Source organism: Balaenoptera ricei, chromosome 9, assembly GCF_028023285.1.
Source record: "Balaenoptera ricei isolate mBalRic1 chromosome 9, mBalRic1.hap2, whole genome shotgun sequence".
NCBI classification, from domain to species: Eukaryota; Metazoa; Chordata; class Mammalia; order Artiodactyla; family Balaenopteridae; genus Balaenoptera; species Balaenoptera ricei.
Window position 1 is genome coordinate 57,937,583 of NC_082647.1, and position 25,693 is coordinate 57,963,275.

General features: G+C 36.7%; 1 protein-coding gene across 2 annotated transcripts in view; it reads right to left on the reverse strand.

Moving 5' to 3' along the window:
* Positions 1-25,693, reverse strand: part of CALCR (calcitonin receptor) — a 136,818-nt gene that overhangs the window by 18,364 nt on the left and 92,761 nt on the right. For both annotated transcript variants that reach the window (XM_059933854.1, XM_059933855.1), the window contains 4 exons: positions 23,607-23,719; positions 18,359-18,450; positions 10,933-11,059; positions 179-332 (listed from right to left, as the gene is read on the reverse strand). In XM_059933854.1, the coding sequence (XP_059789837.1) occupies positions 179-332; positions 10,933-11,059; positions 18,359-18,450; positions 23,607-23,719 (486 nt within the window). The remainder of the gene's footprint in view (positions 1-178; positions 333-10,932; positions 11,060-18,358; positions 18,451-23,606; positions 23,720-25,693) is intronic.

Below are 25,693 nucleotides of genomic sequence, written 5' to 3' on the forward strand. Positions count from 1 at the left end.
ACTTGCTAAAAAGCTTCTACCAAGTTCTCAGGAGACTGAACTCCTGCCAGCACCTGTGTCCCATCTCTCCTCAAAGGACCTCAGCCCCTGCCTGTTCTCTGACCAAGGCTAGAAGAAGACTGTGAATATACAGACAGAGGTAAAGGTGGCTCAAGACTCAGCTGCAGAAAATACATACCCCAGCCCAGGACATAATACCACCACATGCGTTGTCCCTCAGCGAACACAGACACCACGATGAGTGTGTGAAGGTAGACCCCTTCACAGAGCATCCAGAAATAGTTGCACGACATCATGTACTGGTGAAAAAAGTGCAAAATCTTGCAGATCGGCTGTTGGAAAGAAATGGAGATACTCAGTGGAAGACATCTGTAACAATTTGGCCGAGAACAGAGGGTGAACGTGAGAATGAGCTAAAGTATCTGCATTCAGCCTGAAAGGCAGTTTCCCCAAGCATCTATCAACGTGTCACCCTCTAGATTCAGAAATCAGAGTAATAGTTCATAGGTTATTAGTATTACATGTAAAGAAACAGCCAACTAGGGCAATGGAAGCCTAGTCTCCCAAATGTTTTCTCATTACATCCTGGTTACTTATATAGACTAGACAGGCTTATTTTTCCTGTAGTGTGTCTGAGACCCATAATTTCTGATAGCATCCAAGGATTCGCCACATAACTTTTAGGGCCCCTTTTCTATGGCCAATGAGGAGAATAACACAGAAATTGTTAATGCTGTCCTGAAGTTCACTGATCTGTTAGTGATGTTTACTTAGCAGTAAAAGAGGAGAGAACCAGGTGGTAAATTTCTCATATATGAGCCAGGAGCTATGCTGAGCCCAACTGATGTGATTTTGCTTTCATAAGGGAGCCTTAGTTTCTATATGGGGGTCCATGTGTTTGGGACACAAGAGATAAGGATGGCAACCTCGCTTGGTACTCAGTACTGATGTGGGATCCACATTTCTGGAGCAATCAAGATTAACTACATATTGTTGTCTGTACAGAAATGATTATTGCTTAAACTACATAACAGAACACCCTAAATAGTTTCCTAGTCACCTCTAGAGTAGGGCTTGTCATCTTGGCACTATCGATGTTTTGGACTGGATACTTTTTGTTGTGGGGCTGTCCTGTGTGTTGATGGGTGTTTAGCAATATTCCTGACCTCTATCCCCTACCCAGTTATAACAATCAAAAATGTTTCCAGACGTTACCAGAGGTCCCCTGGAGAGGAAAATGTTCCTGGTTGAGGAACACTACCCTAAGGTATTTAGCTGTGCTTGACTCCCTCTAAACAACAACAAAAATAGCAACAATTTAGCATGCAAGACTTTACATATTAGGGATGATTATTTGCATTATTATTTTATCAAATGCTCTGCTTTACATTTTGAATCTGACTGGATTTCAGGCCTTCTTTTTTACAAAGCAAATTAGCCATAAAGTGACTTTCAGTATTGCAGTAACCTTTTCAGGACCACTCATTTCTATTCAATGCATAGCAACAGTAATTCATTTACTGGGAATCTGATGCACTGAGTCCTTTCAGAACTCATTGAACGTAAGAAGCAGCCAGCCGGGTCCCTGAGAAGGCAGATAGTGTATTTTCAGAGATAGAATCAACCTCTGATTCTGACCAAAGTGGAACAGTAGTGCAGATAATTCAAAACATCAGGTAATCTAAAAGTAATTTATATTGGTTTACAAAGGCACTGACTTTTTTTTTTTATCTGATTACCTTCCTAATTGGGATTATTTAATATTATTATTAGTTTGCGTTTGCTAAGCAAATACTTGCTATGTGCACATGACAAACAAGGAAGTAAAATAAGAAATTCAGCTGATACTCTGGATTCACTTTAAAGACTACTCTTACTTGAAAACCCTATTCCTTCTGGATCAGGAGGTCCAGAGCAGAAGCTTTGGTGGCTGCCATTTGTAGAGTAAGGGATAAGAAGAGGGCAAAGATGATGGCCCAGGGAAAAGCTGGGGCTCTGTGTCATCCAAAGCAGCTTTGACTTCACATTTTATATGCAGCCAATCCTCATTATTCACTGTAGTTATGTTCTATATGGCTAGATACAGTAGCATACTAAGGAAAAAATTGTGAGATGTTTTGTTTTTTGGCTTTAAAAAAATTTGGCAAGGGAGAATTCAGAATAACAACCAACTATTTCTTAAAGGACATTCTGCTAGAGTTTGGTTAAACACATGTTATTCTTTAAGATCCTTTGATTTGTCAAAATTGTGGCTAAATTTCATGAAGAAACTATACTTATTCTTTTGTGTGCTCAATCCTGGACTAGGTCCTACAATTGCAAAGACAAAGTTCAGTGCTTGCAATTGAGAAAGTCATCTTCTGGAGGGGAGATGAATACAGAAATACATAAATGCAGCCATGCACAATGACTTCTAAAAAAGGTGATTTCTGTAATCAACATTAATACCATTAAAAATTCTTTTCTCAGGTACATAGCAAAGCCTGGCACCTAGATCATAGCAAATAAATGAATCAAACTAATGGCGTTTGTGTTATTAACATTACATAATCCATTCAATTTGTGAGAAAATTAACAAGGAATGAATTAGTAGATTCTGCCAAAGTTGAACAAATTATTAAGCGTTGTCAAGCATTCTGCCCTTCCTCCAATTTTTGCATTATTTGGGGGCTGCTATACAGACTAATTTATAGTAAAAGAGGTAGCTAACTATAAATTTCTCGAATTTGCATGAACAATATTGTAGCAAAATGAAGAGTATGCTAGGAGGGTTACTGGGGGTTACCAGAAGCATGTTTGAAAACTTATGGTGAACAGTTAAAACCACATCCTCCGCTATACAAATATATTAATAACTAACTAAAAATATTGAAAAATTAGTTTGAAATGGTCTAAAGAGTACTAACTCCATAATACTTTGTACCGAATCAAAGGTGCCAAGTTTATTTCTGCTAAATCTTGTTTTAAAGCAGAAATAAACTTTGGTGTAGGTTCTGGTGATCTCCAGCACTGTGTCTATAGGTTGTTCTGCCTCTGTTTCAGTGGTGTGTGTATATCATTCCGCCTCGTGTGGGCATATACTTTTGGGGAATGGAGGTTGCAACTCCATTATCTTCCCTGAACTGCTTAGAACTGGAGTGGGAAATACTGTGGAGAGAAACTACTTTTGTTTGTCTATAAAAGTGAATGGATCAAATGAGACTGATATTTTATTAGGTCAGTAATTTTCCCAGCTCTCTTCTCTTCAAGTGTGAGAGTGATTTTGATACACAGAGAACTAGAAAGGACATACGGCTTACCTTTTTCCTCTCCATTCCTTCATACATCTTACAAGCTTGAAATGCCCTTTCATCTACTCCTTGAAATTAAACTCTAAAGGGTTTGGGCATGGCTTATTGAAAGGAGTTCTTGAAGGCAGTGACGTAATAATGAATCCCTCCAAAAATATCCAGTTCAAATATAAATAATGAAAAAGTTTATAGTAGTGCTTTTTCAAATTTTAGCATGCATCAGAATCACTGGGAGAGCTTGTTAAAACACAGATTTTGGGCCCCATTAGTAGAGATTCTGATTCAGAAGATCTAGCATGGGGTGGTAGATTCTGCATTTCTAAGTTAAGTACCGAGGGCTGCTGACGCTATTGGACGATGGGGCACACTTTGAATGGATTTAGGGTACAGAGGGAGTTTACTCAGTACCTGACTCCTGTTTTGGTTACTTGCTGGCCTTCCAGTACTAACTCTAACCATCAAAGAGCACAAGCTTCTTGTTCCAGTAGACTCACAATGCAATGAGAAACGTCCTGACTTTGATTCACATGTATACTAAAACTTCATGAGGAGGAATTACAGAACTTTTTGTCAAGATGCCAGTGCAGTTGATAAACCAAAGGGCAAAAGGCTCTTATTTCAACTTGAAAACTGTCAACTTGTACAGTCTTTACAGCTAGCTGAATGAAGGAGAAAAATCCCCCAGTCAGAGAGTCAGCATTAACTTTGTAGGAAACTACTGCAGTCCTTCTCTAGAGAAATTTAAAGATATAACGTTTTCAATTAAATGTGAGTCTGTCATGCAATCCTGGGCTGATTTCTGATAAAGCCTCAGAGAAAATAAGCTTGAATCTGTGCAACTGTAGTCACAATTGGGTGTGTTTAGAAAAAAAAAAAAAAACACTGGAGAAAAAAGTCCCATTTGAGATAAATACACTGGAAAATGATCCAGAAATTGGCAAAGGAAATACTCCGGAAGTGTTCAGGAAACAAAGCCAGAGAAAACAGAAAACATGATGGGGAAAAAAAAAAAAAGCCTGTTAGAAATGTGGCAGGGGAATAAAAATTAACAGCTTGCTATACTCACGGGTCTTTGCCTACATGCTGTAATGAGGATATTATCACTCTTCACTGGGGATTTTCAAGCCATGACTGAATGAGTATTATATGCTCAGGCTCAGGCCACAGCCCTTTTTGGTTATTTGTGATTTAAAAACCTCTGAGTATGTGCATTCTGCTTTCACACTTAGTCCTTTTAGATTTAAGCAGTATTTTACACATGCTCTGAGTTTCCACACCTCCCATGGTGTGTTAACACAGAAATGAAACTGAGTACCACAGTTAGAAAATGATGAGTGCTTAAGTCCATGACAATGGTAACAACTCTAGTATAAATAATAATAGCTAACATTTGAGAGTTCTGACTCTTAAATGGATTTATGGATCTTAGGTGTATTGGTTCATTTAATCCTCACAAGCAACTCTTTGAGAAAGGTACTATTATTATTGATATCTCTATCAAGAAAGTGAAGCACAGTGAGGTTAGGTAACTTGCTCAAGATTAATCTGTAAGTAAAAGAGCTGGGATCTGAGATCCTGTAGTTCAGCGAGAACAATGCTGTAGTATTTGGAGCAATCCACCTGAACACAGCTAATATCAAATTGATTATTGCTCCACAGCTTTCTAGCAATTAACCAACATACCCCAAGGGAGTGTACAAAACTTCTAGTAACTCAACTGAAAGTTTTTTGAGAATGAAAACAAATCTATAAGAAGTGCTGCATGACATTCATAACAGCCTTCTCAAAGCAAGGGAAACAAGCTGCAAATGTTGAGATGAAGACTCACTACCTAAACCATACCACAAGATACCATTTGTAGGTGACTAATTTCTCGTGCAGAGGTATCACCCAGATTGGTCAGGTGAGAGAAACTGGAGATTGGGTTGATGTTTATAGCCATTTTAGGAATAAATTCTTCAAATCCATATGGAAATGTGGTTGATTATAAATAATAAATTTTAAAAGGAATAAAGAAATCCTCTATACTTTTCTGTACCATATGATCTTGGTTAAAAGACCATTTATTGGCTTTGAAATGTAAGTAAAGTGAAATAGCATAAATGACCAGGATAAGATACCTCAATTCATTACCGTGTCTTGGCATTATTCTCTCTGCACTGTCCCTCAAATCCGTCATACTTTTTCATTCTCAATCTAATGTCTTTCATAGGCTACCAAAATGGATAATTCCAATACAGTGTTATCTGCCATTTGATCTCTCATCTCAAAAACTCTGCTATCGCTGTCACCTCCCTCACATTTACATGCTCTCCCTCCCCCCAGCCTCCTCTGGGCTAGGTGGGAGGAGTCCAGTTTCCACCAGTGGTTTCATCAGTTTCTAGTTTCTCACTTCTGAGCATCCATTCCAAGCTGATCTTCCTGTGACCAGGAGGTGACGTTCTGACCTAGCCTATTGGCTCAACTGTCCTGAACAAGGGAGACTTAGAAGAAATTCACTTTGTTTTTCAGAACTTGGGACTCATTTGACTTTACTTATATAAAAGGCTATAGAAAATGTGACCCAACTGTTTTGGCTTTTGAGGTATAAAATGCTCAGGTTCCCAGTAAAAACTAATCTCCCTGTATTGTCCCTTTCAGACTCAGATAAAAAGTTCAGAGAGACATTTCTGTCTAGAAAATGACTAGTATGCTGCCAGCTTCCTTTAGATGCAGCAAGAACAATGCTTGTAATTCTGCCTCCTAACTCTCTACATGAAGATCATCGAAGAAGCAGACAGAACAAGAAAATGAAATTTTAGATATTATGAAAATGAAATGTTCAAATGACACAAATGACAATGGGCAATTTTCACATCACTCAATAAACTGAGGATTTATTCAGCCCTTATTTATTCGATGAGTTATTTTGAGTTTAACTTTAAAAAAAAAAAAAAGTTGTGTGAAGGAATAAGATTCTCACCCTTGGTTTTACAGGAGAGAATCTGCCCAACCAAAAAACTTCCAAGGGAAGAGACTGACTACTTCGATGGGAAAGGGACCATAAACCCACTGGGATTCCCTGCTGAGGAGTGAGAACAGTTTTCTTTTGCCCCCAACAAAACAAACCCTTACAGAAGTAGTGTGAAAGCACTGGGATAATGCAGCCTCCTTTTACAAGAAATAACTTTCTTTTTAATATATCCCCTTGGGCACTGGGAAGAAAAATATTTTTGCCTCTTAACTACTGATTCAGTGACCTGAGAATTGGGTCAAAATGAAAAAAAAAACAACCCACAATTCTGTCTTTAGTTTGCTTAAGAAAGAGTCTTTAAAAATTATATACTTTATATAGAAAATTATGTATTCATTTTTATAGAAAAGAGACATATGCTTGAATCACAGACAGATGAAGTGCTGATGGGTGTGCTTTTCTTTAGTTTATGACTTTGGTTATGTTTTTCATGTTAATTGCAATTTCAATAAATATTTGTAGACTGAAAATGTGTAATAACTTCCCTTTTTCAAAAATTTATTCTGCTAATTTTTTTTGTCTGTCTCTTCTTTCTTGGGTTTTTCTTTATTATCTACACTTTTCTTGGCTAGGGAGGACCTTAATCTAGTGTTTTCTGAAATGTCAGTTTTTCAAGAAAAATGCAGTATTTCATATAATTTATTTAGAGTAATTTAAAGTATCTGATTTTGCACAAGACTTAGGAATACATTGATGACATGACTCTCAATATTTGGATGTTATTTTCTCTGTCTTTTTAAAGGTGGGGAATTTTATTGCTGGGAAAGATGGGGCTTTTCTAGTTAAACCTGGTTAAACCTTTCCTAGTTCTTGTTTATCCCCTGTGTATTCAAATATATTACAACAGGAAAAATTCCTTTATTCTTAATGCCTGCATTTGTAGTTCCAACTGCAATTTACTTTAATAGTCTTTTGGATAGGAAAAGAGCCTCAAGAAATTAGACTTCTATGATAGCATTTATGACAGAATATGCATTTTCAAGATAAGGTACAATACAAAGTTTAAGACCTATGTCTCACTTGGAAATAGTAAATAAGCAGTTTCAATGATGAAAAACATACAAGATATATCTACTTGAGAGTTCTTTCCTACCCTTTCTTGAACTAATTTTGCCTGCCTAGAGAGAGCAGTCTTGTGTTGTATGTGGGGGATTAGATAAGACATGTACCAAAATCTCACTGGAAAACAAAGACTATTCAAATAGAGAAAGTACTAACAACAAATGTCCTAGTTTTTTTCCTTTGGGCCAGTTGTATGCTTCACAATTTACAAACGTCAATTAATTTTTGTCGTTGTGGTCTTTGGTTTTTAGCCTATGCTATTTATATGTATTTGGTGAAAGGCACATGTTTCCAGATTTTGTCCTATGGAAGAAAACAGACATTTGGAAATGTGGAAGAGGGCGAAGTGTGCTCACACACTATGACATGCCCCGTTTTCCACTGTAAGTGGGCTGTGATTGGTGGCTTATTCTCATTTGAATCTCAGAGGAAAGGAGACTTCTCATTCAGGCACACAGAGCAAAATCAGACTTTTGCTCCTTTTTTTTCCACTAAAAAAGAGACATACACACACTTTGAAATAGGTAGATAAATGACTGAGTCTCACATATATAGTTGCAAGATGTAGGCAGCTGTTTCCATGGGGGGCTGGGCATATTCCTAGGGATTGTGAAGAGAATGTCATGAATAGATATTTGCCCCAAATGATATGAATTTAGTTCAGCCTGAAGACTAAAAATTTGAGCTTGAGGTGCTCAATAAACACTTGATTGATTGGATGAAGTTCTACCTTTCAAGAGTTTTATAGTTTTTTCCTAGGAAGTTTGCTCTTGCATAGCTAAAAAAAAAAAAACCCCAAGTCTGTTAGGTTAAAAATATATTGATAAGGAGAACCCGGTGTTAGTCATGCCATAAAGATAAACTTCTTTTCAGTTTTTCAAACTTACTCACTTTGAGAATGCCTAATGTGAGAGAGCCACCCTCCCTCCTCCATATCCAGAAGAAAGCTTCCTATTAATTTCTCTGACTCCCCTGTGCTCACATTCTCCCAGGGAATCAGCTGCTTTGTGGCTAAGCCAGGTCCCTAGATACCTGCTTACAGGCTTTATTAAAGGTTTCTAGGCAATAGGGGAGCTGGAAGGCAGAGCCGAGCTGGCTGCTTGGTGGCTAGGAGGCAGCCTGTGTGCTGTGACTGCCAGAATACCTAGGAATGTCTGTCCCTAAAGTACGCGATGAAAGTGAAAACATCCGCCAATGATAACTTACGAGTCTAAGAAAATGAATAGAGTAACTGATTGGTTGGGAAAGTCATGTGCAGAGACCTAGGGAGCTAGCCACAGGGCAAGGGTTAGCAGTAACCTTGTGAGCAATCGTTTGCAATATCACGCTCTTGGGAATTTTTAAAAAGCTTTATGCTTCTTTGGGACTCTGGGACAACCCCTTGGAAGTAAGGGCAGTTTTTATTACTCTCATTTGATGGATAAAGTTAAATGGCTTCTACAGTTTAATAGTGAACTCAGAAAAGTCCTGAATGTATACTATTTCAGGAGGATAACAGGTTTAGTATGATCTCATAATGGATGAAAAGCCCCCATTACCCTAACATCCAGAGGGTGGGCTGGAGGCATGACATGTGGGTGTGAGACCCCGCACAAGAGAGACGGGAGAGAGTCTATTCAAGAATTACAAGACCTCTGCTCCCAGGTTGGTGGGCTGATTATTCAATAACTAAAGTGCCATTTCCTGGCCTACTTTGTACAGCTAGTAACTTTCTCAGGGTTTTCATATTTAATGGGAAATAGGATGCCCCAAATTTGAGTTTTCTTTGCTGAGATATTCTTGGTTAATGGCTTCTACACCTGTTTTAATTTAAGTGGGAGTCAGCTTCCCTAATGAAATGGAGTGTGCTTGTCTAATTATGGAGAACCATTACTTTGAAATGGCTGAGCCAATATCTTTAAGAACAATCTTCCTAAGGAAAGAAATCAAGATAATCAAGAGCACCATGTGGTACAGAGGAGAGAGGATGGGCTTCTGCGTGGGACGGGTTTGGGTTTGAATCTATCTAACTATCCATGGTGTGTAGGACAACTATCTACGTCTAACTATCCACGGTGTACAGGACACGTGCCTTCACTGAGCCTCCATTTACTCAGTTAATAATGGGGAGATGGCAGGACAGGAATAAAGATGCAGATGCAGAGAATGGACTTGGGACATGGGGAGGGGGAAGGGTAAGCTGGGACGAAGTGAGAGAGTGGCATGGACATATATACACTACCAAATGTAAAATAGATAGCTAGTGGGAAGCACCCTCATAGCACAGGGAGATCAGCTCAGTGCTTTGTGACCACCTAGAGGGCTGGGATAGGGAGGGTGGGAGGGAGACGCAAGAGGGAGAGGATATGGGGATATATGTATATGTATAGCTGATTCACTTTGTTATAAAGCAGAAACGAACACATCATTGTAAAGCAATTATACTCCAATAAAGATGTTAAAAAATATAATGGGGAGAATATCCACCCTTCACTGGGGTCTTGTGAGGATTAAGTGAAATGAGATTACTTTTATTAAAATCGGTTGACATGAAAGAAGAAAACTCATCAAGGTAAACCCATTCTGCACCTAAGACAGGACTCTGTCTCAATAACAGATGCCATGGTTTTAAAAGATGGATCACAATGCCTTTCTGGATGTATTCACACTGCAAAAATTATTAGCACTGTGGATCCATTAGAAGCCAAATTAAGCTGCTTTCCCATGCCATGCCACTGTCACGCAGGATGCACGCTCTGGGCAGATTTCACGCATTTTTGTCATTGGGTTGGCAGAGCTGTCAAATGCCAGTTTTGAAAGATGAGGCTATCTACAGATGCTTGCATAACACAGTTAAGCAGAGAAACAAAAATGAAAATATCCCTTGGCCATTCACTGTGTGCTGGATAACTTCTGTTTGTGCTTTCAAATGCACTCTCTACCCAGCTCCTGGGCCTGGAGAAATTGCTCTGCACGTCTCCTTCCGGGCTTCCTCGCCCTCTGGTTTCTGGTTGAGCTCAGTTAACGGGGGCCATTAGCAGAGACTGGGAGATGACAGTGCGTGAACTAGGGACATTTAAATCTTTTTTCTAAGTCATGCAAACATAGAACGTGATAAAATTTATATGAATCACTAGAGTAAATACATAGCTACTTGCAGCTGAAGTGACTGGCCCAAGACCAGCTCGGCACCAGAATGCTGAGGGATTAATACCCATGCACACCTGTAACCCATTAGTGACACACTGGGGCCACTGCAAAGCACTGCTTTAGTACACCTAGTATATGTGCTCAGTGAACTTCCTATAGATGTTAATAAATTATTGATTAGTCATGAAAACTCATTATTTATGGTATGATTCTTATTGGGCTATAACTTTATTATTCCCAGCCCTTTACTATAGCATATAACCATTACTTCCAATAATTACACAGAAATGATGTGCCTTGTTAAATGCAAAACTCCACTGTAAAAGTAAATATTATATATGTAAACAGCTGCTTAAGTAAGACAATGACACCATGTTCACTACTTATACTTACTATATCCTTAAAAATAAAATTAAAAACAAATCATGTAGTGCTTACCGGATCCCTTTTCACGAGCTCTCCGTTGGGCACAACTTCAACCAGGTGGATGATGATAATGATAGAATTCAGAACGTAAGTCAGAAACATGTTCTTGTGCAGAGTCACCCTTTGGCACTTAAGGCTCCTGGAAGGAAAAAGTAACAGAAAGCATTAACCAGTGCCAAAATGTTGACGTACCTGGAAAAAAACCCCACTTTGTAAATATTTTTTAATATTTTCTTTAGCAACAGAGGAAAGAACATATAGAAGTAAGTGAAGCTGGTTTCATCTTTAAGACTCATTACTACCTTTCTGCCTGATTTTTACAGACAGTTTTCCGGTAGCTCATAGTTTTCAGTCCTCAGGGTGACTTCCTACAGTAACTAAAAGAGTGAGTGATAAAAATCACTTTTAATTATAACAAATGTCATAAAATTAATTAAGAGAAGGACTTTTACAAGAGAAACCATTAGGGTTTGGAGTTGTGCTTCAGATGAAACATCGACTCTCCACTGATGTAACCCGGCAGAAATTGAGTGGCAAATGGGATAACAGAGCCTGAAGTCAGAAACAAGGCTGCCTGACAGCCTGATTGGATCCATGTCCTTGGCCCATCACATACACAGATTTTATTACGTCTCCTGTCCTCCTTTTCCTTCACCATTTCTTTTAATACCTTCTCATTTCTTGTATTCCAACTGGAAATCAACCCTATGGCTCCTTCTTTCCATGTCCTCCTGATGGTGGAGCTCAGACACAGGCAGAGAATTCTAACTAGTCTCAAATCTGATCTCGTGCTGAGGCACAGTGTGTTTTGGACCTGGGACCTATCCAAGTGCACTGCTCGTTGGAAGAGCCACGTCCCGCCTCTGGCGTACTAAACGGTTTGCTGCATTTTTCATTCCTTTCTCCTCCACTTCATAAATCTGTACTTGTGTACTTGTGTGAATGTTCGTCTAAATAAACATTAGTTTGAATATCCTATTTCACTTTTTGATGCAAATGTAGACAGCCTGCAGGATGGCTATAACAAAATTGGAGTGATTATCCTAGATGAATTAAAATCTCATGTTTACCATATTTGATCCAGTCAAAAAATGTTTAGCATAATGTGAGAAACTTAACGTTAACATTCAGTTAATGATGCCAATGAGTGATCATAGTAACTACTCCTAAAAAATCTTCATGGAATAAAGCTAGAATCCCAGGCATTTTGACAAGAAAATTCTGGGGAAAAATGAATCATGAAAATGCTTTCCTATATTTTCAAATCAAAGGAAAAATGAGTTGTCAATTATCTGTAGTAAAAAGTGCCTTTAAGCAATAAGGGCAACTGTCAGAGCATATTTTGATTATTGTAGCTACCTTTTTCAACTCTTCAGGAAGCACAAGTATTAGTAAATAGTTAATACAGAATACTTTAAAATCCTCAACTTGTTGAGCAGGGGTAGAATGCAGGAGGCAGCCAATGGTAAAGATGGGGTTTAGAGGAGAACTTTCTCTCTCTCCCTCTCTCTCTCTTTCTCGCACACACACTACCATGTGCTACTTTATGTAGCAGCAGAAAATTTTGTTAAATAAACTGAACCTAGTTGGTTTTTTAACAGTACTATAAAAAGTAGGATGCAAATTTAAGGCTTTAAAAAGAAAAAATTATTTATGTGAAACATCATACCCATTTATACTGCATAAACTCTTCCCATAAAGTAACTGTTAAACCTCTGACCTGCCATTTTTCATATAGTCGTAATAGCATTTTATAATTCTTCTCACTGGGAGGCAAATATCTGTGTTCTCATTATTGGATTCAGCCTGGCTTAAACCAACGACAGTTGACATTATGCATAACTAAGGAGTATGGATGAATGTATCATTCAGCATTGTTATTCTCATGCCTGACTTTCTTTGGATTGGGTAGAGTTCAATAATCTGTCAATGGACGTTAGCTTACAGAACTGGTTAATGTTCAGTCTCCTGTGTAAACCAGAACTGCCCTAAATAAAATATACTTCCTCCACCTCCAGCTTACTCTTGGGTCCTTGTATCCTTGTTTTATTTTTCTTCTTAACACTTACTGCCTCCTGACATATCGTATATTTGTTTACTGCCTGTTATTTTTTCCTTTTCTCTTACTAGAATGGAAATGCTAAAGGAATTTGTTTTGTGTACCTAGGACAGCTTCTGACACACAGTAGGGCTTAATACTCTTTTTTGCATTAAAAATCTTTATATAATAGCAATTTTCTTTGAGCCGTGACCACTAAACAGTTTTTCCAGTACAGAGAATTACATTAAATGCTAGATGATCTCATATTTCATACTTTGTATCATACTGAACATTTGCCAGATTCTTAATATTGGACATTATCCTGTTGTTCAACATTACATAAAACATATATACAGTACTGTGTTATGTACACAATGAGAAAGTGATGGTTTAAAGCTGGATAAACTGTTAGGTTCCAAAGGAAGAATATGACTAATATATGAGTCTCTGTTTCTTGAAGATTTCAATATAATTTCTCCTTATTGAGTTTTAAAAATTTTACTACACTTACTTGATGACATTACACTCAGCTTTTGGAAGTGAGTTAAAGGTACTTTAAATTTATAAAATTCTTTCAATAATCCAACACATATTACTGTGTATCCAACTCTGATTCAAACCTTCTTGTAGATGCTAGGGATATATGGTTGAACAAAACAGACAGCTTCTGCCTTCAGGGACCTTATATATTACATAATTATTTACTATTATAATAAAAGAGGTATAGGATGCTGAAGAGGATGAACTGAACTTAAGAAATTATGTGTTTAATTGTTCGCAATACAAATATCCTGTTGCCTGAATGAACATGAGAGAAGCGGACATTTTCCTGTCAGACCTGAAATGTCTTTAGTAGAAATGGCATGAACCAGATGTTAGCTCTACTTTATTCCTCTTGATAAAAAAAACAAATCAAAACACAGGTATTTAGATGGACAGGACATTGCTTACTCTGAGTGACAGGGAACTATAAGTACTATAGATTCTCCAAGAGCGGGAGGATAAGACAATATAATTTACTCCTGTCTTGGCCCAATCAAGGTGTCATTCACATGTGAGGATGAGATAACGATTTACTTTCATAGGAATCTCAAGATGTCACACTTTAAAGTTAAAGCGAAATGTCATATTTATGATTTTAATTTACCTGGTGTAAATCTTTCACATTGAAAACTTTGTTTCAAGTTACTGGTATCCTATGCATGTATGTGTATGCTTGCAGGATACTGAAGTTGTATGAGAAGGTGCTTAATGTTTGCCTTGAGTCTTGCAGATTGTATAGATCAGTTTGATATCACAGGACAAGGCACAACTTTAAGTTTTCCTTTACGTAGGTATCATACCTTGTTCATGATGGACAAGAGAAGTGAGGGAAGGAGGGAATGTGAAATGGATTGCATTAAAACTCCTAGAAAAATTCAGAACAATGTGTTATACATCTTTCCTATCTGACAAGGGACTTTATATCTTTGGATTTAGCACAAAATCTTTACCCTTAAGGAGCTCCCTTTCAATCATAACTCTTGCTTCTTTTCCTATTACTACTGTTCTATGAGGGAACATGTGCCAAGAGGTGACCAACAGTTATCTTTGGTGTCCTGCCATGTCAAGGGTGGGCTGGGAGAAAGGAGGCTGTTTTTGCTGCCATTGATTTAATGGTTTCTCTGGAGGAACAGGAAGGCAGCCAGAGATGTATAATAGGATACTATACAAGATCGTTATCTATCCATCCTCTATAAAGATGTGAAATAGAATAATAGGGAATACTGAGTAATAGAGGAATCAATATTCCTTTTAGAGGTCCCAGTGGAAAACTTTTTTTTTTTTTTGGCCAGTGTGGTCAATGTAATGTAATGTAGAAAATGTAATGCAATGAACACGCTTCTCTTTCAGCATATATCTCTGTTAACTTTCAGGCAAGAGTAATTGATATTCACAATATGTAATCAGCAAGTAGTACTTTGGTACCAAGTAGTCAAAATGGATGTTAATGAATGTTCTATTATTGGACCTTCCTTAAGAAAAAACAGTGAGATGTTTCAGTATTTAGAATTATTATGCAGAAATGTAAATTGATAAATTGTACATGGAACTGATAAGTGAATTTATTGCAAACTTGCTTAAAATGGCAGGAAACAAACACAAATGTCCACTTATGTGACTTTCTCAAGCCAGTCTTCTCTAAAGGTATTTTTATTTTAACCCTCTTATTGACATTTACTCTTGGCATCTAGTAGTGAGCAGTCTTAAGTAATTTGATGGTTCTATTCAATTCCTCTCCATGGTATTACTCCTATTTTTCCCAGTATAGGTCCTAAACCAAATATCCTAAAAAGGCTGTTTTCAACCTTTAATTGGTGGACCAGAAGTAACCTGTATGTCATCCTGAATATTATTTTAACTCTGCCACTTTGTACAGTTAAGATCTTCAGTATTGCCTTTTCTATGACTTAAATCACTGAAAAATTTTTCCTTTATCTTGAAGAGGGCCTAGAAGTTCAATTTTATTCTTTTAAAATAACGAAGACTTTATATACATTTCTACAATCATTTTCCAATAGCAACAGGGAGCATGATTCTTATTTGTTTCAGGTTACACAGTCCTGCCTTTTATCTTCTCCTGAATGCTCAGAATAAAATCACATTAAGATTAGTGGCATGCCTTAATGATCTCATTCTGAGTAATACCCCAGGATTTTTAGCAAAGTACTGGCAGTTCTACAGCCTCCCATATATTCAGTAACTCCTCTGTAGGCCTTCCTGGCCTGCTGGTTTGAGAAGGACACCTGCAAGGTTATTCCTTTTTATAGACCCTAGAAGGCACATGTTAGGATTTTAGAGTGAGGTTTCAATGGGATGATTATGAATGAGGCATTAGGTCTCAGAAGCAGAGCTGAGTGTAACTTCTCATTTTGGTTTCATGAACGTCTTATGAAATTGATTATTTGCATTTTGCAAAATAACTCAACCCTGGGCATGCAGAATTAAGCAAGGGAGTGATGATTATTGCTTGCTCAGGTTTCACACAGATGATGCCATTTAAGTACATAAATTATAAAACCTTCCCTTGTAATGTGCAGTAAATATCACAAGGGTGATGTTGAGTGTTTGAAAAAAACCTGGGAAAATATTTCTATTTAAAAGATAAAATGCAGTCATAGATCAGTTATTTTTATTTTCACAGTCACTTTGAATATTTCTGAAATCCAAATGTAAGAAAAAATGTGACGAATTAGAAACGTACTTTAAGAAAAACAGATGGCATTGATAGTTTTAGTTTGGGCAGATTTAAGGTAAGATTAAGAACAGGTATAAAAATCAGACATGACTGCTTCTGGATTTGAATATTTAGCGTCTCAGCATGTGTGTTTTTTGTATCCGAGTCACCTCTTACTGTGTGCACCCTAGAGAACCAACTGTTTCAGTTTGTGTCTTCCCACTGTTAGATTCAGATTCTACCTCAATAAGACATGTTTTTCCTCCCAAGACGTAAGTTACTGTTTGGAAGGTTCTTGAAACAGAGAGACAGTAAGGGCAAAATCTGTGCTTCCTAGATAGTATGCCCCTGCTCCCAAGGATTTTACCAGATTAATTTTGTTTTGGGACTAACTGGAAGTGAGAAATATTTCACTTTGCCTATGTGCTACACTTTTAAACACCCATCTTTAGTGGCTTAATAGAGAAATTATTGAAAGAACATTCTTACTTTCTTTGCTGATTTGCCTCTCATACCTCATCACTTATTTAAGTGACTGGAGAAATAAAGAACTAAGATATCTCCCTTGACATTATTTTATCTTTAAAGTCCTGTGTACATTTATTAATTGCAGAGTTACAAATTTGGGGCTTTCTATTTAAATTTTCTTATGGTTATATTTTAAAAATTTAAAGAATAGACTTTTAGTGACAGACTTTTTAATAAAAGTTATGTGAGAGCCATGATGATGTATTTTTGCTCTGTGGTCAAGTGTAGTTGAAAAATGAATAGACATTCAAAGATTAATCATGCTATGTGTTTACTCTGCTGTATTCTGATCATTATAATTGAAAAAATTATTCTAATAATTAATCCTTCATGTCTTGTTGCTTTATCAGTCTTTCTCCTGTTAAACCAAATATGGAAGAAGCTCATCCTCTGCTTATTTATGTTATTTGCTATTCAGTTTAAAAATTGCTATTCAGTTAGATTGCTTAATCAACATAAATTGATGATGTTGACATAATACAATATGTAATTATGATGTAAGTTATAGACAAAGATTAAAAATAGGATCAAGGAAAAAAATAATTGTAGTTGTATTAAGCGTGTGGTAAGTGTGATTCTTCCCTTGGTTTGATTTTTTCTAGTATTATCATGGCAATATTTTAACAAAAGTCAAATTAAGATTGTTATTTTATATATGAATCACTATACATTTAATTACATATCACATTTTTAAGTGTGGAGAATTATTTGTAGTCTGTGCCTATGAACTTTTCTTAATCATTTGTATAACATCACTAAAAAAAGTATCAGTGGAAGGAAATAGCACTGTAGCGTGCCTCCTGCCTTTGATTTAAAGAAATGACACTAAATTTAGGACATGTTTTTAGGATCAAATATAACATATGTTACTATCTCATATACATTGTGGTCATTACTAAAACTATAGAATATTTTAAATTCTCCATTATTGTAAAACCAGTATCTATATCAACTTAATCATTTTGCAATAGGTAATGCAATCATTTTTATGGACACAGCCTCAGAATAGAAACCCTCATTGCAATTTTGTTTCTTACAGTTCTTAGAAGACACTTTCAGTTAACAATGGTAGGTGTGCAAGGGCAAAAAACTGACACTTGACAGCAGGCCATCTTCTTCTAGAGGTTCTCCTTGACTCTGGCTGAGTTAGTCAAGGCCAAAAGAAACTTCCTTTTCTGGCTGAACACGATCATGGCCTTACCAGCCCCACTTCTCTTCTGGCCCAATCCACTTACATACAGTACAGCTCATAATTAAGCAGGGTGTGTCTGAACTTGTGGCCATGGCCTCCATATTTTAGAGTGAGGGTAAAAGAAGGAGGATTATTTCCTCAACACTTCATGGAAGCTTAGCCATGGTAAGTGGAACTTAACCATGTTAATGCGGTGTATTTACGGGCTCACAGGATTATTTCATTTTGGGAAGGAGGCATATCGCCTTTGAAAATTATACGTATCCATCCTATTTTCCTCAAAGATAGGGTTAAACAGCATATTTTAATTAATTTCATTTTTCTTGCTACTTCATGACTCCCAGTGTTACATGTCTTGTAATCAGCAGACTTCCCCCTGCCCAACACTCTTGCAGAGTATACCATTTATTTTAGTACCTAAGAGAAGAAAATAAAAGGCAGATGCTATAGGTGTACTTACCTAACAAGCACGAAAATCGCCAGGGAAATCACCAGGGTGAACATCGACATAGAATGACCCACAATAGCCAAGTAGTACAGAATGTATGCATTCTGCAACAACAACAACAAAACCAGTTACAAAAGCAGATAGGTGAATAAATTATTATAGAAGAGGGAAAACAGTTTATTTTTATTTTTTATTTTTTTTCATCAGTGTACACATGTCAATCCCAATCGCCCAATTCATCACACCACCACCACCACCCCCCACCGCTTTCCCCCCTTGGTGTCCATACGTTTGTTCTCTTCATCTGTGTCTCAATTCCTGCCCGAAAACAGTTTATTTTTAAATAGTGTAAATCAACAAATGTTTTGCTCCTTTAAAAAAATGACTAAAATGATAACAAATATTTCAGAGAATTAAATTATGTTGAATTATAAATTGGATTAATAGATTAACTTTTCTAAGAATGTCAGTTTTACTGGAATATGCATGACATGGTGGGAAGAATAGAAGATGGGATTCATCAGAGCATTCTTTACTCAGAGTATTATCATTAAGTGTTTGTGTGACACTCATAGGTCCAGTCACTTCAATTTTCCAGACTGCAGTAGTCCTCATCTATAAAAGCATGTGGTTGGAATAGATGATTTTTAAAGCAATTATATGTTGTAAGGAACATCATTTAATACAGGGACACAGAAATATTGGATGTGAAAGGACGAGAAAAGATGGCCCAGGTAAACACTAACCATAAGAGAACTGGTGTGATATCATACAAGTCCAGATGTTAAGTCAGGATGATACAGCAATGCTAAATGTCTATGCACCTAATAATATAAACTCAAACCACACAGAGCATAAAGCAAAAACTGACAGCTCCTAGTAATCAACAGAATGAACACAGGGAGGAAAAATCTAGCTATAGAAGATTTGAACAACATGCTCAACAAACTGTACTAATTCACATATAATAAGCATTGCACACAACATCTGCAGAATACCCATTCTTTTCAAATGCACAAAGAATATCCAAATTGACATACACTAGTCAGTAAAGCAAATGAATATATTTCAAATAATTAAAATCTTAAATAGCATCTTCACTGACCATAATACTCTAGAAATCATTAAAAAATATATAACTTAAAAAACACCCTCATATTGTTGAAATGCAAACAATATATTTCTAAATAAACATTGGATCAAAGAAGAACTCACAATGACATACCAAAACTTTTTGGATGTAGATGAAGCTGTACATAGAGGGAAGTTTAAAGACTAAAATGCATATATGAGAAAAGAAGATTGAAAATCAATGACCTAAATTTCCATCTAAAGAAAATTAAACTTAAAGAATGTAAAAGAAAGGAAATAGAAATGATAAAGATAACTTGAATATATATTGAGTGGATCAAAGACAAAACCTAGTTCTTAAAAAAAAAAATAATTTCAATACCCCTTAGTAAGACTGATCAAGAAAAAGAAGACCCAAGAGAAATGAAAATATATGTGCACACAAAAACTTGTACACAAAATGTTTATAGCACCATTCATAATAGTCAATAAGTGGAAATAACATAAATGTCCATCAACTGGTGTATGTGGTTTGTCCACAGAATGGAATACTATTCAGCCATAGAAAGGAATGAAGTACTTACACATGCTATAACATGGACGAACATTGAAAACATCAAGCTAAGTGAAAGAAGCCAGTCACAAAAAACCACATACTGTATAATCCTATTAATATGAAATGTCCAGAAAAGGCAAATCTCTTAGAGACAGAAAGTAGATTAATGGCTACCTAGAAATCCTTTTGTTACTATTTGCAGTTGATATAATACTACACATATAAAATATAAAATTTATAAATTACTAAAATTAATAAGTGAATTTTACAAAAATTGTTGGATATAAAAATGAGAAGTTTTATTTTAATATATAAACAACAAATAATAAAATTTCAAATGTGGCATTTACAACTGCATTAAAAAAATCAAATGCTTGAGAATAAATCTGCAGAAGGATGTGTGTGACCTCTACACAGAAATCTATAAAACATTATTGAGTGATATTAAAGACTGAGATGGATAGAGGGATATATTCTATTCAATGTTTGGAAGAAATGATATTATAAAGATCTCAAAATTTTCAAACTGATCACAAGGTTTCTTTGCATGTAAAATTTGACAGACTGCTTCTAAAATTTGCACTGAAAATACAAAGAAAAAATATAGCCCAGACAATCTTGAAGAAGAACACAGTGGAAAGACCTACTCTATGGAGCATCATGATTTGTTATAAAGCCACTGGAATCCAGCAGTGTGATACTGGTGCAAGGAGAGACAAATAGACCTGTGCAACGCACTCCAGAAGCATGTAGTGACATGTATGGTCACTTGATATATAATAATGGTGATGCTACGGGGCAGTAGGGAAAGGATGGTCTTTTCAATAAATGTTGCTGGGTCAGTTGAATAGCGATATGGAAAAAAAATACAATGAATCCCTAACTCTAATTTTCAACAAACTAAAATGTGTGTTCCAAATTGAAAAGCAATGGTACCTCTTAGGTATAATCTTTGACCAGCAGTAGACATAGCTCAAGCATTTAAATCTAAGTTCTTTATTTATGTTATTCCACATTGTTATATTTTCCAGTGTTGCCTTTTATGTTTATGATGCCAATGGGAGAGACATTTAGGGGCAGGTGGACCTATGACACTCCTCTGACAATAGTGGATCGTTTCCTTCTCTATTTACTGATAGGTAGAACTCTCTAAGCACCTAACTTGTTTTCAGAGCTGGGCACCCTGTATTCTATTTTGGGAGAAAAAGAGACTGTAATATCCATTTGGCGGGTGAAAAAAACAGAGACTCAGAGAGGGCAATGGCTTGAAAGGAGGACAACATAATCTCTGGGCTTCTGGTGTTAAGTTCCCTTCCACAACAGGTTATTGGGTTGTGGGAGGAACTTCAGGTATTTTCAATAACTTATTGGGTCCTGGTATGAATGTGAATGCAGTGTAGATAAGCTGGATAATTTCTACGGAGTTCTTTGAATTCCTGGGAGAAACGCGCCATTTATGTACAAATCATTACCCTTGAACATTTTGATTCTTATCAATTTCCTTGTGAAGGGCCTGAGATTGAAGCACTAATTCTGCTTAAAAGGCTCACAAAACAGAGCCCTTTGTTTGGTTATGTGCATTATTGCTAGACAGAAACAGATATTGCCTTGTAGGCCTTAGAGTTTCAAAATGAACGTGTCAACTTGTCCTGAATTGTGGTTGCATCATTTCACTAGGCATTTACATGTTGTTCGCCAGTTTCATTGTTGATACTGCTCTGCTAACGGTGCTTTTTATCCTTGCAGGTAATGATAGTAAATCTGGAATAGTTGGTTTATACCTAGAACTGATAAAAACTTCAGTATAGCTTGTAGGTCCCTTCTTAGGAGGTATTTAGGAATCTTTGCAAGAAAACACCCAGCTCCTGTCTTTTTTCCCCAGGAATTCATTTTCTGGCTCTTTTTCTAACTTTACCACTAGACAAAAACAGGTGTGGCATTTTCTAACAGTTTTCCCTTTTAAATAGTTTACCATATTGAGTCCCCTTGCCATTTAAAGTACTGTTTTTAATTTGGATATATAGGCATGCCAGTATTTTATTTTTATCTCTGCATATTTTATTTGTAAGGAAATTTTATATAATTTAATTCATTTTCTTTCAGTTGCCTCCAGAATACTTTAAAAAAATATTTATGCTTCTGAAATAGACTGTCTAAATGTGTAAGGTTAAATCAACAGCTCATAATTTATTTGCCATTTTTGTATCATTCTTAAGACTGAGAAGTGTTTGTTGTTTTTTTTTTTAAATAAATTCTAGGTTGATTTCTTTTTTTTTTTTTTTGCCTGTATATAGACGGAAGATTTGTGCATAGAATTTCAATCATTATGTTAGATGCCTAGAGGGGAGTATTTATTCTTAAAATACTTTATTTCCTTCTCAGATGTGGCCAGAGTGTGTGAAGAGGTCAAATGTGGCAGCACTGAGAATTGTTTATTTGGATCTGCACTCTTTCTAACAATTCAGTTAAAAGAGTTAAAATTTTTTTCTGTAAAATAATCAGCATTCATTCAGGAAATTCCTTACTCATTGACATGTCATTTCAATCAGACCTTATTAAATAAATAGCTCTAGGACGTAGGCATGTGTCTGACTCTCAGGGGTGACTTAGCAATTTGTGGAAGCGGTAACTGGCTTTGGTGCCCTCAGCCTGTGCCTGTGACGAGACGTCCCTCTAGTCAACTGGTCTCTAAGCTATCTATTCATCTTCTTTGTTTTTAATTGTTGTTTATTTTGTTTTTAATGGAAGGAAAAATTCCTATACTCGTAAAGCTTCTTTACAGGAAACAAAAGCACTGATGTGCGTGTAGCTTCCAACTTCGCAATAACTGAGCATACAGGATCTTTGAAGGAAACAATAGGTTTCTCTTGCAGCCACCAGGGCTGTGCAGAGATGCCCTGTGTGCTAAACGCTGACCAACGGTTTCTCCCAGCTCCGTGGGGAGAGGAGGCTGGTGGTAGACTTAATGATCTTTTCAGATTTCTGAAGCATCTGAAGAAGGCAGTAACTATCTGCCCCCCCATTCCCCGGCCCTCCCCACTGGCTTAAATGTTTCTAAGCAAAGATAGTAAAAATATTTAACAGCCAGTAAGACACAAGAAGTAACAAGTTAGAATGGACTTCCACTGAAAATAATCTAAACAGCCACACTCGTGTCAGTGGGCTGATGAGAAGCTCCATTCTTAGAGTTCCTTCAAGGCTTGATAGTAAAACTGTCATAGACATCTCAGGACAGGGATGGGGACACAAGCGTTAGCTGGTGACTTGTGGAGAAATCTGTAGTTTTGGAACTCTTCCAGGAGAAGAGATGTTAAGGCAGTTCCTGGAAATGCTGCCTAATGTCTGGCACTGTGGGGAATCCCATCATTTGCGCCGTGGACACGTTCCCCTTGCCATAAATGGCCTGATTCCACACGCTCACAGAACTCTCACTGACCGAATGCCAACCAAGAAGTAAAACATCATTTTCTCTAGTGCCAATTCATAGAGTCCCTAGAATTGACAGGTCATTATCTGATTTCCTTCTACAAAATAGTTGGCGTCTTGGTAGCAGGTGTTTTACAATTAGGCATAAATTTCCATGCATAGAGGATGGCATTCTCACCCAATACTGAAATTTGAAATAGAACCTACCTGCATTTTCTCAGGAGTGAAAGCGTTACACATAGTATAGTTGGACCAGGATATGTTGCTGTCAGGGTGCGTGTACCAAACCCCGTCTTCCTCACAGTACTTTGTAACTTTTTCTGTTAATGAAACAAAACTTAGTATCTCAAAATTGCAAGAAGGAAAAACAATAAATGAAAGCTTAAAAGCCATTCCAAAGTGTTAATCACTTTATAGAACTTGAACGTGAATACAAGTCAATAGAGACTACCTCGAATCCTGCATTATACAGGGTGCTTTAATATGCATTGCTTCAATTTAGCTTCAGCAAAGTCATGTGAAGCATTGTTATCTCCATTTTACTTTGCCAAACTTATTCTGAGTTATTCAGACTTTTTCTAGTTCTCCAAAGTACCTCTCCAAAGCGTTTATTGCTTAGAGATCATATAACAATCCTGAACTGGTAAAATATGAAAAGAGATTTTACCAGTGTGTTTGCAATCCTCACATAGTTTTGATTTTTGATAATTTCATAGGGATAATATTTTTGAAGCATTGTTCTTCATTGGCAAAGGCAAAGAGCTATCATACCTATGGAAAACCCTTTTATATATGGTTTCTGGTGTTTTTCTTTTAGCACAAGGATATGGAAATCAGAATCATATACTAATATTTGTCATTGTTTTCAAGGCTAAGAAACAATGTTAAAAAATTTATTTTGCTGAAATATTACTTAGATCTGATAATATTTAAAGTAATTTTCTATCAGAAGTTGCGGTTAGTCAAATCAACATGCTAAGAGCTAGTATGAAAATTATTTTAACTTTGGCAGTTTTTAGGGTGAAATTCATAATTTTTCATTGTATGAATGAAACAGATACTACCAAACTCAGCACAAGATTTAAACTGAAAATTGTAGACTTGTTTGTAATATGTCTACTCCAACAATGATTTAAAATGGATGAAAAAACACATTTTTCAAACAAAAGGTGTTTTAAAGCACCTATTAGAATCATCATTGCTTAATGTAAATCTGTTTCAATGTTAAGTAGAAAAATTTTAAATTGCGAATTTACTGTGACTGCCCTCGGACAAAAACTATTTAAAGAATCACCATTGGACACCAACAATGCTTCCCAAAGGGTCAGCACTAATCAGCAGGGAAAAATTGATGTTGAAAACTGGTCAGTGATTTAGTTAATGCTTTGTCAACGACCATTCTAAGCTTACTTGCAATTAAAAAAAAGTGGTTTGTAATGCAGCATTTTATCTTTAACATATTGTTAGAAAGTAGTTTTGTTTTATTGAAATGAATATAATTTGGTTTTTACAAAGTTATGCAGCTATATAGCGTAACGTGTTCTACGGAAGAGGGTGTCCCTCCTGAGGAAGTCCTTTCCAATCACGGACGGCACTGTAGGAAATATTGTTTTGTTTGGATTTAACTCAAGTCTGGATCTAGGCACTTCCGGGTTCTAACTGTTGCAGCTATCAAGAATCTGTCATCCTCCACCTGGCAAATCTTTCAATATTTGACGGAAGGCTACGTCTACTCTGACTTCCCTTTCTAAACCAAACACCGCTATTCACTCTCACCACACATGCTGTCCCCTCACAGCCTGAAGCCTCCCTGCATGTGCTCTGAGATTGGCACTTCCCTCTAAAATAGTCTAAGTTTGAACTGCCCCGTGAAGAGGCAGCATGCTTCCTTCCGTCTAGATTCACATCGAGGAGCTTTTTCCAGATGCTCAAAACCCAGTCCCCAGAGATTTGTGTTCCATTAATCTGAAGAGGTGCCAGACGCCAGCATTTTTAAGAAGCTCACTGATCCCAAAGGGTATCAGGGTTGACAATCATTGTCCTCAACCATGTGTTGGCCACCTTGGCTCTGTCCCGTTACTGCTGACTGAGTGTTTGACTCCTGCCCTTAAATCCATCCTAATAAGGATTTGCTTTTTATACTCCAGCATATTCCTTCAGACTCCCAGCCTCTTTGGAATTTCAATACTGTTATTCACTCTTTCATTACCTACCTGTCTTTTACCAAGCACTTTGTTTAAAATGAAATCTCTGTCATTTCATTAAACTGTTGTATGTATCATCAAGATACAGCT